The 10,811-nt window shown below is 59.1% G+C and overlaps 1 protein-coding gene across 3 annotated transcripts; it reads left to right on the top strand.

Annotated features, from left to right (window-relative positions):
- The first annotated feature begins 1,295 nt into the window (after positions 1-1,295).
- On the top strand, positions 1,296-10,715 carry ASB6 (ankyrin repeat and SOCS box containing 6). Of its 3 annotated transcripts, XM_059828820.1 has the most exons (7): positions 1,296-1,316; positions 6,186-6,304; positions 6,758-6,939; positions 7,368-7,474; positions 7,885-7,993; positions 8,529-8,615; positions 8,817-10,715. In XM_059828820.1, exons 2-7 carry the CDS (start codon positions 6,192-6,194, stop codon positions 9,491-9,493), a joined length of 1,275 nt encoding a protein of 424 aa, XP_059684803.1. In that variant the 5' UTR covers positions 1,296-1,316; positions 6,186-6,191; the 3' UTR covers positions 9,494-10,715. The 3 variants fall into 3 exon arrangements, with proteins under 3 accessions (XP_059684803.1, XP_009810470.1, XP_009810469.1); XM_009812168.2 differs by lacking the exon at positions 1,296-1,316 and having other exon boundaries at positions 6,033-6,304; XM_009812167.2 differs by lacking the exons at positions 1,296-1,316; positions 8,529-8,615 and having other exon boundaries at positions 6,033-6,304.
- The last annotated feature ends 96 nt before the right edge of the window (positions 10,716-10,811 follow it).

Here is a 10,811-nt window from a genome sequence, read left to right as displayed (position 1 = left end):
GGGGACCCAGCGCAGCCCCGTGCCACCCCTCCTCAGCCAGGTACCCGCCTGATCCTGCTTTTTTCCACCGTGGCTGCAGGGACAGATCCTTCCCAAGATGAGGATGACACCACGTCCAGGAAAAACTGCTCGAGGACCAACCTAGGGGACAGAGACATCCCCACGGAAGGCAGTGACCCACCGGCGATGCATCCCGGCCAGTCGGGGCTGGCGGGGGAGCCAGGGCAGCGAGGTCCCCCGTCCTTCCCCCAGCTTTTTCCCCTTGGCCCCGGAGGCTGGGAACATCTTGCTGTGATTATTTTGGGGGGGCTGTGGGGTGGCTGCTCTTGGCCCATGAGGGGCGAGGGTGGGAGGGGGGATGGAGCAGCCCCAGCCCCATTTATAACCCTCTTCCTCCTCCTTGTTCGGGGCCAGACCTTATTCTTGAACTGTCTGGCTTTTCCAGGGGAGACGGCTTTCCCTCAGTTCATGGCATTAAATAATTAAATGGAGGGAATAATCGTCGGTGAAACCCCCTTGGGTTCGCACTTCCTCGGGCCCTGTGATTGCTGATATTTTTTTGGGTGAAATATGACCTTTTTTATGATCAAAGGGGATCAGAGTTCCAAAGGAAAGTAAAAAAAAAAAAAAAAGTAAAAAAAAAGAGGGCAAGCATTTTCTTTTTTCCCAATCCTAGCGGTCTGGTAAAGTTTCTTTAGACATGCAAAGATTTACACACCTTTCTGCAGGGTGCCTTAAATTACCCTCCGACTCTTTACACATTTCCATGAGCAGAGCAAGAACAGTAAGTCATTGAGAAATTAACTGGCCTTTCAGTAATATCCCCTGTCGGCCTTTCAGAAGGAGAATGTCTAATGACTTTTTTGAAGTAGAGGTCAGGGTTTGCTTTTTTTAAATAAAACAATCTGTATTAATGCAATTTCCTTTTTAGCTGTAGGATTTGCCTTTCTTTTTTTTCCCAGCATAATTTTTTTTTAACTCCGCCGGCCATACAAGGCATCTGAAGTGAGACCCAATTGCTTGAAACCCACCCTCCTGGCATTTCCTAACTCTCTTGTGCAAGCTCTTCCTTTTTTTTTTTTGTAAAAAATATGTTTTAAGTGATTAAAACTGGAGCTTGGAGCTGGCAAGGTGAATCTCGGCCATGCTTAGGGTGGTTTGGAGACGAAGCCAAGCAGGTTTGCTTTGCCTGAGACGGAGCGCCTGGGTTTTGCTGAGCTGGGTGTGTGCTCAGAGTCTGGCTTTGCTGAGCCGGAGCAGTCGAGCTGACGAACCAGCGCGGCCCCAAACCGGCAGGGCCGTGCAAGGCTCTCAGGGTGAGGATCTGGCTGGCCAGAGCCTGCCAGGTTTGCAGTTTGCAGCCCTTGGGATGAATGTGTTCCTGTTTGCCAGTCCTTCATCTTCCTCTCTTAAGAAAACAAACAACCCAAAAGATGATCTTTTGGTAATCTCACTTTGTGTCCTCCTAGGGGTTTCCTGATATTTCTCTCATGCTGTGATAACATCTTGCGCTTCCACAGCGCTTGCCGCGGCACCGATCCGGACGTGCTCTGCCAGCCCAAGCCTTCCTCCTCACCCATGAACGGTGGCGGTGCAGCATCCTTGGAGCACTGCTTGGGCTGATGCTGCTCCTTTCGGCACCCAAGAGCTCATTCTCCTTAATATTTCCAAAATCCTACCCTTTGAGTATTATTGTGCAGAGAAACTGGGCTGGCTTGCCCAAATCTCCTATGGGTGGAAGGTTTTTTCTTACTATAGAGCTGCAGCTCTGCTCCACCGTGAGGAGGATGTTCAGAGTAAGGGGATAGTAAGGAGCAGAGTAAGGGAGATGGTGGGGGCTCGATGGTGCCTGGCCAGGACCCAGCAACCAGCTCTTGGGGTGGGTGGCTGGGGGTCGGTCCCTTCCCCGGTGCCGGGGGAGCAGGGCTGCCTGCCCCATCTGCTTAAATCGGAGCCATGCCCAGCACTGCGTCCTGCCCGGGGAGGGGGACCAGAGCATCCCCGTCCTGCCCCGGCACCGAGAGCCCCGGGCCGGGCAGGGGTCAGGGCAGCGCTGGCCGCAGGGGTGACGGCCAGGGGTTGCAGGGGCTCCTGCTTCAGGAGTCCCCCCGTGCCTGGCCCTGCCAGTCCCAGCAGAAATGGTATTTCTCTATCTGCTGAGCGATTCCCATTTCTCCCTCCATCCCTGCCAGACCCTGAAAGCGCAGCGTGCCCTAGGCTAGCTCCTCTCCTCCTCCTCTCCCCTCCAGCTCTCACAACTCCCCCCATTCCCTCCTAGCTCCTTGTCTCTGCGGTCGGTGGCATTATAAAACACCCCGGCCAGGCCCTTGGTGAAGGTTTTTCTCCCAGCTTTCTTATTCCCTCTGTTTCTGCCTCTTTCTTTCTCTCCCTCTCTTTCTTTCCCTGCCAGGAATCCCAGTCCCAGATGAACCAATACTCCGTGGCTCTGCTATTTCCCTTTTATTCCCCCCCCCTTCAACAGCGAGATGGGAAAAGAGTGAACTAAAAAAAAAAAAAAAAAAAAAAGAAAGAAAGAAAGAAAGAAAAAAATCAAAGCTGCACATATTGGATCCAGATGTGCTTACAGCCCTTTCCAGCAATTTAATTAAATTCCCCCAGACAGCCAGGAGGATTTCTTAATGATCAAATTTCCCTGGCTTTCCTCCTAAAATGCCCCTCTTTCTTCGGCTGGCTGTTGCTCTGTCTCCCTGATGGATAGCCAACTCGCATTCTTCCTAGTCCGCCCCGCCAAGGCGATGGGGAGGAAGGGGACAGATCCCAACGCTGTTATTTTAGCCGGGCACTCGAACACGCCAGCGACGTCCCTATTTGCAAAACGGATTTTTTCACCCGAGAAACGTGGGGATGGGGAGTCACCTCCCCAGAGGCCGTGGCTCATGGCATGGTCATGGCAGGACCGGGGCAGGGATGCTCTGGGGAAGGGCTCCCATGTGCCCGGTCCCCCGCCAGCCTCGCCATGCTGATGGCCAGGGAGGGGTTTCAGCCCTTGGGTCTCTGGGCTTGATACCTTCCAAGGCTGGTTTTGAGCTGGGTTTGGCCCCACACTGCACCCCCAAAGCCTCCTTTCCAGCCAGAGGGGTTATTGGGGTGGGGACAAAGCCTCTGCGGGGCTCCTGGGGGCACAGCCAGGCAGGATCCTTTGGGGCAGCCTAGGGTTGCTGCTCGTTCCTGGGGCCAACATGGCTGGGGTCAGAGGTGGCAATGGGGTGACCCACGCTCACCAGCCCTCCTTTCCCAGCCAACGGTGGGGAATGCAGGGGAGGTTCCCCCAGAATGATGTCTGATGGATGGCTGGACCCTGCACGGTCCCACCGGTGCCACGCAGCTGGGGACAGTGACTGCTCCCGGTGCTCCCACCCCGACTGCGGAGGGTCCACGGTTTTACTGGACCATGGGGAGTCTGGGCTTTACCCAGACCAGGAGGGTTCAGGGTTTACTCGGCTGCCAGCAGCAGCGAGGAGGCACTCAGGACCGGAGCGAGGGTCTCGGCTGCCTGGCCCAGCCGACGTGGGGTCCCCCCAGCCAGGCTGCGCGGTTTTGAAGCTGGCTCATATGAGCATAAAGCATCCTCCATGCAGAGGGAGAAATCCTCGCTCCCCATTACTCCTCCTCCTGCCTTTCCTCTCCAGTCCCTGCCCAGGGCGCTGGGACAGGGTTATTTCCACCCCCACTCAGGACGGCATGGGGATGATGCCCCCCAAATCCTACCTGCAGGGGCTGCTGGGGTGCAAGGGGGGTCCATGCCAGCTGCCCAGCAAGGTGCGACCGCACGACACCAAGTCCCCATGGCACCAGAGCCAGCAGCCACTCTGCAAAGGGCCTGGGACCCCCTGCCCTGCCACAAAGGTGGGCTTGGGGCTGGGGGGCTGCAGGCACCGGGGTCCCCCACCCTGGCACCCCACCTCGTGCAGGGAAGGGAAGGGTGAGAAACAGGGGGGAGCGTGACGGCATGTCAGAAAAATGCCCAACCGACACGGCCTCCTCGCCCCCTCTGCCCCCGGGCCACGGCTGCCTGCTGAAATCTGGAAGCGCTCCACCAGAATAAAATAAATACGTAAATAGGAAACCCAAGGCGGCTTCAGTTATTGCCGGCTCTCCGGAGCTCCCCGCCTCTGGAAATTCCACCAGAATAATAATGATGATGATGATAATAATACTAATAAATCCTGGGCTAACGCTTCCCCCAGCAGCTCTTTCGGCAGGGGATGCTCTGGGCGCGCTGCGGACAGCAGCACCCGAGCCCCCCGAGCCCCGGGGAGGTGGCAGCCACCGGGTGCCCCCTCCCCAGCACCCCCAGCCCATCCCGGGTGGGTGCGAGTAGCCCCGGTGGTGGGTGCTCCTGGGAGGGCGGGGTGCGGGTTGGGGAACCGGGCACGGGGTGGCACGACCACCTCGCACACCCACAGCCAGGCACCCACCCCGGCACCCACCCACACTCCCACGCGTGGCAGAGCTGGAGCTGAAGCCATGGCAGGCCCGGGGATGGGACGCAGCTGTGTGCGTGTGCGCGCACACCTTGCCCGCGCTCCAGCTCGTGCGCTTGCGTGCCTGCCTCTGCGGGCGTGGGTGCGCACCGTGCGCCTGCAGGCAGCTGTGCACATCTGGGGTGCTCGGCAGGGTCGTGCTGGTGCGTCCTGAGCGGTTGCACGGGAGGGTGCACCGGGGGCGGGGGGGGCACGGGGGGGTGCGCTTCCGTGGGTGTGCAAACGCTCCGTGCACACCTGCGCCCGGGGCGCGCACACGGGGCGGAGCCTGCGGCTTGTGTGCGCGGACGGGGGTGCGCCCGCACCCTGCGGGCAGCGCGGGGAGGCTGGGGGGGGTGCACCGGGGTGGGGGTCCCGGGCCGTGCCCCGCGCACGCCGCCCACTGCCACCGTCCCCGCTCCCGCGCGCTCCCGGCGCGCCGCGCCCGGCCGCCTGCTGCCCCCTGCCGGCCGCGCCGCAGCCCCGCCCCGGTGAAGCCCCGCCCCTCCCGCACAGCCGGCGGCTTCCGCTTCCGGCGGCGGGGCTGGGGCAGGTGAGGGGCGGCGGGGCGCGGGGGTCTCAGCTGCGGGGCGACCTCCGTGAGGGGAGGGTGGTTGCTGGGGCCTCCGGGTCCCTCCCCGTGGAGCGTGGGGGCCCTGCGGGCACTCCTGGGCTCGCCCCGTGGGACGCGGGGGCGTTAGGGGCCGCTGGGGCCGTCCCGGTGGGGTGTTGGGGGTCCCTGGCGTTTCCCCCCCGCCCCGGGGTGCTGGGGGGGTTTATAGGCCTCTGGGCTTGCCCCCGTGGGGCGCAGCGAGATTTCGGGGCCTCTCGGTCCTTTCCCCGGGGTTGCCGCCCTGTGCGATGGGGCGTTGGTGGCCCCTGGGCTAGCTCCTGGGGGTCACAGGGGGCGTTGGTGGCCCCTGGGCTAGCTCCTGGGGGTCACAGGGGGCGTTGGTGGCCCCTGGGCTAGTTCCTGGGGGTCACGAGGGGCGTTGGTGGCCCCTGGGCTAGTTCCTGGGGGTCACGGGGGGCGTTGGTGGCCCCTGGCCTAGTTCCTGGGGGTCACGGGGGGCGTTGGTGGCCCCTGGCCTAGTTCCTGGGGGTCACAGAGGGTGTTGGTGGCCCCTGGGCTTGTTCCTGGGGGTCACGGGGGGTGTTGGTGGCCCCTGGGCTAGTTCCTGGGGGTCACAGGGGGTTACAGGGCCCCCGGCCTTGTGGGGGCTGCTCCAGCCCTGCTCTCCCCCCAGAAAGCAGGCAGGGGTTTGCTGGTCGCAGGCACCCCAGAGCGCTCGGAGCCCCTCTCCGCTTTGGCTGCCCTCCCCCTGGCACCCCCAGCGTGTGGGGGCTTGTGGCAGAGCAAATGGGGTTTGCCCCGAGCCTGGGCTCCGCCTGGCATGTTTTCTTCCTGCACCCAGATAACTCCAATTTATGGCTCTGCATGCCGGAGATAATTTGAATACACCTCCATGGTGTATGGGGGAGGAGATCCCTGCACTGGTCTTTGTTGCCTCTTAGAAATGCATAAGGAGGAAGGCTGTGTTTTTTTCTAAATGCAAAACTGCTAGAAAGGCTTGTTTGTTTTAAAAGGAGGGAAAGTCCTTTGGAAACCAGGCAGCGACAAGGTCTGCCCGCCGGAGTCCTGAGCTGGGGAAGAGACCACTGCCATGCTGGAGGCCCCTGGATGGTCTGTGCGCAGAGCAGAGCACGATGCCTTTCCTGCATGGCTTCCGCAGGATCATCTTCGAGTATCAGCCCCTTGTAGACGAGATCTTGGGGTTGCTGGCGATACAGGATGTGGAAAGGCAGAGCGCCCTTGAGAGGTAACTAGATGGGGCTGTGAGCAGAGCTCTGGGGCTAACCACCCGCTTGGTGTTTTAGGGGGTGATAGCTGGAGCTCAGTGATGCAGCCAAGGTCAGACACAGCCCTGGCTGGGAACAAACCCCGGTCCTGGTGAGCAGCTCATCCCATGGACCCTGCTTTTGCTGCTGTTCTTTGAGAGTGAGGGGATGGAGCAGAGCAAACACAGGGGCTATGTGTGCTCCCCAGGAACAGCCCTTTCTGCCTGAACCATGGCAATAAAACCTAAACTGGGGTTCAGCTGTGACCCTGATGCTGCTGCATAACCCCATAGCCAACAGGTTAGAGACCCGGTGGTTGTTAGACAAAGGGAGACCAGCAATTTTTTTTCCTCCCTGGTGCTACTTCGACCATTGCAAACACACCTGTGAGGTGCACTGCTCAGGTGAATAACATTATTTTTGTGTGTCTCAAGCCCTGCCTGTCTGGGCAGCAACAGAAACAAGCTCTCAGCTGTGAGACAAGTCTTGGAAAGGGAGACCCACTCCCCATTTTATCAGGAAGGTGTGAGCTATGCCCTGCTGAAGGTCACCGAGCTGGGGCTTGTCCCTGCTGCAGAAATCCTCCTGGAGTTCGGAGCTGACCTCAGCTTTGAAGGTAAGGCTGGTGAGGAGGGGGCTGGGCCTGGGTCCGTTCCTTGGGCTGACCAGGAGGAACCAGCTGGTGCGAAGCTGCCCTGGGAGATGGTGATAGCTAGGGCAGAAAGAGGGGGTGATGCCAGCTCAGATCCCCACGCTGCTTGGATAGTGTGGATGCACTTTGTGGCAGCCCTTGTCCAGACCCAGCCACAGGGATGGACTGGGGGACGGCGAGAGGTTTGGGGGCCGGTTTGAACCTCTGAGGGCTTTTGCCGGAAGTGGAGCCATTGCAAAAGCAGGACTTGGGGTCTCTGTGACAGCCCTGTTTTCACAAGCTTCGCTGTGTTCTCAGAGCCCTCCTCAGCTGCCCCCTTCCACTTCTGGCAGGTGTCAGGGCCGTTGTGGGGAAACCCTTAGCTCTCTCTGACTCTGTGTTTTTGTCCTCAGATCCAGTCACCTACTACACCCCCCTGCACATCGCAGTGCTCCGCAACCAGCCGGATATAGTGGAGCTCCTGGTGCGCCACGGGGCTGACATCAACCGCAGAGACCGGGTATGGGCTTAGCTGCCTGGGCATGGCCAAGCTGAGCCCCCTTAAGACTTTGCTGGAAGGGACGGGTGTGTTGGCACAGCCCTCCCTGCTCCCCACCTCCCAGGCCTCACCGCTTCCCCTTGTCAACCTCCTGTGCCCGTTGTCCGTAGTGCTCCGATGCTGTGGCAGAAGTTCAGGTTGCCTTTGGCCGAGCAAAGCTGCCTTTGCCATGGAGAGATGGGTGGAAGGAGGCTGGAGTAGACAAACCTCTCCCTGTGGACACACTGGGGAAGGTTCACTTTGATTTTTGGGAATGGGTTGAAATATGCTTTTATGTTGGCCATGATGAAGCCCCAGCAGCGACTGTCTGGAAGCACTCACAAATAGTCTTTAATGCTTACTAGTGGTTTTTTTCCTCTTGCTCTGTGCAGATCCATGAGAGCAGTCCCCTTGATCTGGCCAGCGAGGAGCCTGAGCGGCTGCCTTGCCTCCAGCGGCTGCTTCAGCTGGGGGCCGATGTCAACGCAGCTGACAAAAACGGTACGTGTGCCCTGTCCGGCTCCCCCAGCCCAGGTGCTCCCAGCAGTCAGCCCTCATGGGTGGGCTAGAGCAGGGCACAGGGTCCGGGTCCTTCCATGTTGCTGCTGCAAATGCTCTCTGGTTGTAAACTAACTGGTTTGGAAGGTTGGTGCAGGCTGCAGAACCTCCCTGGTGCTCTGTGCTTTCTCCTTGTATGTCGGCTATGTCAGGTGCAGAATGGGGCTGAAACCAGCTCTCTGCAGTCTGTGGGAGATGGAATGGGGCTGTGCCTCTGTAGCCCTGTGGCGCCCACGCACGCTAAAGCCCACTCTGCCATGGCACGTGTGCCCTCTGGGGCCACCACCAACCCTGCACGTGTGGCCTGCGACCCTGTCCCCACAGCTGTGCACCATCACAGGGACAGCAGGAACCTGCCAGAAGGAGAAGGGTTATTTCTCCTCATGTTTGGCCACCTGGTTGGTGGGGTGGATTGTTTTCATTCCTGCATTTTGGGGTGTAATCCTATTCATCTGACTGACTGATTGCTCCATTGCAGGAAAGACAGCGCTGTTGCACGCCCTGGCCAGCAGTGATGGTGTCCAGATCCACAACACCGAGAGCATCCGTCTCCTGTTGGAAGGAGGTGAGGGTAACTTTCTCCCCTCCCCACACAGAGCCCCTCCAGGCCTAGCGCTGGCTGATGCTTTGCACAGCACCAGGCGCTGCCCTCTCAACTCTTTCATGTTCCCACTTCAGCAAGAGTAAAGCCCAGCAGTGCCAGAGTTAGTTCTGTCCTGGCCTCGTCGTCTGCAATGCCAGTTATGTTCTCTGTCCCTTCCTCCAGGTGCGGACGTCAGGGCCGCCACCAAAGATGGTGACACTGTCTTCACCTACGTCATCTTCCTGCTGGGAGAGATGGTGTGCAGCAACACCGAGGAGGCACAGGTGATCAATCGCTTCTGCTTTCGTGTCACACAGCTGCTGCTGGCCCATGGTGCCAACCCCAGCGAGTGCCCAGCCCCTGAGTCCCTCACCCACCTCTGCTTCAAAAGCTTCAAACGCCACTTCCCGCTGCTGCGTTTCTTGCTGGAGTCAGGCGCTGCCTATAACTGCTCCCTCCACGGTCCCTCATGCTGGTCAGGCTTCCACATCGTCTTTGAGTGCCTCTGCTCGCACCTCAGCGTCTCCGAAGATGACAGCTTCTCTACAGACCTCATCCAGAAAGGTCAGACTCTGCTGGAGCTCATGATGGCCAGTTCACAAGCCATCCAGCTGCCCAGCAACTTTGAGGTCAACACCAGCAGCTGTGGGTACTATGGGGAGAAGATCAGGACTCTCTTCTGCTCTCTGAAGCAGATGGAGCGCTCCCCACAGGCACTGAAACATCTCTGCAGGGTGTTTATCCGGCAGCGCCTTAAACCGTGGCCAGTAGATGTCAAAATCAAGGCTCTACCTCTTCCAGACAGGCTGAAGTGGTACCTTCTCATTGACCACGCTGCTGCTGGGCATGAGGACCTCTGAGCCTGACTAATGCCTCTCTGTCTCCCCCCTCCACAGTCATCGTATGCCTACAGCCACCAAATTTCTGCTCTGGGCCAGTTTTCTCTGCAAGAGGTGGACTGTCCGCATGCTGTCCATGCACCCACAGCTTGGCCAGTGCTGCCCACGGTGTCCCTCTCTGCTGCGTTTTTGGAGGATGTCCTTTATTGAGCATGACGCTGCACACACATCTGTGGAGGCCTTGTTGCTCTGGGGCATGTCATGGGGAGGCGGGCAGAGCCCCATGGCTCCCTGGGGGTGAAGAGAGCCCCTGGGCATTGGGAACCCGATCCTGGGGCAGAGGGGTGGTTTGTGTGGATTTTAAGAAAAGGCCTGGTGGGCAGGACCAGGTGGGTGGTGTGACCAGAGAGGCAGCCTGTCCCCTCTCTTTCCAGCCCTGCTGGGTCCAGGGCGGGTGAAACAGTGCCTTAGGCGAGCGGCGGAGTCGTGAGATGCCTCGGGGTGCTGAGAGAGGAGGTGTTCCCTGTGCCAGGAGAGTACTGGCATTGGTGTCCTGCCTTCGGTCCTGCTGGTGGGAGCACCTGTGGTGGAGGCAGGTCCGGCATTTCCATGTGGATGCGGATGCCTTCCTTGCTTGCCCGGGCTTCTGAAACCAGGAGCATGATGGGGGTGAGGAGAAGCTGGGCTGGCAGCTGTCGCCGGCTGCTCTGCACCTTCTGAGTTTCTGCTGGGAGCACCCTGTCCTCCCAGCACAGATTCACCAAGGACATCTCAGAGGTGCTGGGTTCTAAAACAGACAAATGGATGTTTCTTGGCTTCGTGGTGAGTTCCCTGTGCAAAGGACGAGGAATGGGCAGCTAACTGACGAGTGCTTTGTGCCTCCCTCCCCGTTCCTGGGCTCTTTCCCTTGCTGACTGCTCCCAGGACTGGTCTCCAGTGCCTCCTTCCCAGGAACAAGAAATTGCAGCAGGACTTGGGGGTTTTCTTTCCAACCTGCTACTGGACGCTCCAAACTCTGGGGCTGCACATGGAGGTCCTGTGTCCCAGCTTTGCCACAGCTGTCTGGCTCCACCTTCTAGGCATCGGCTTCCTCGTGATGTGCCAAAGACAGGCTGCAGAGCCCCGTATTTTTGTTGTTTTGTTTTTTTTGTTTGTCATGGGGGACAGATGCAGAAGAGGATGAAAAGAGGAAAAAAACCCCGATTTTGAGCAGGTACGATTTATAGCAGGTGGATCTGGGATCCACAGGCAGTTTGGCTGCAGAAGAGTTTTCTCCCCCTATTCCCCTTCTGGCAGCGTCTTGAGTTTTACCTTCTCCCGCCTTGTGGAACTGGAGCTG

The sequence above is a fragment of the Gavia stellata genome, chromosome 24 (genome assembly GCF_030936135.1).
Source record: "Gavia stellata isolate bGavSte3 chromosome 24, bGavSte3.hap2, whole genome shotgun sequence".
NCBI lineage: Eukaryota > Metazoa > Chordata > Aves > Gaviiformes > Gaviidae > Gavia > Gavia stellata.
This window is presented reverse-complemented; position numbering and strand designations above follow the sequence as displayed.

Bases quoted from the DNA above. Each gene is read 5' to 3' on its own strand.
- ASB6 (XM_059828820.1), top strand. From the start codon at position 6,192: ATGCCTTTCCTGCATGGCTTCCGCAGGATCATCTTCGAGTATCAGCCC. The intron at 6,305-6,757 runs GTAACTAGATGG...GTGTGTCTCAAG, and splicing joins AGGCAGAGCGCCCTTGAGAG to CCCTGCCTGTCTGGGCAGCA. The intron at 6,940-7,367 runs GTAAGGCTGGTG...TTTTGTCCTCAG, and splicing joins AGCTGACCTCAGCTTTGAAG to ATCCAGTCACCTACTACACC.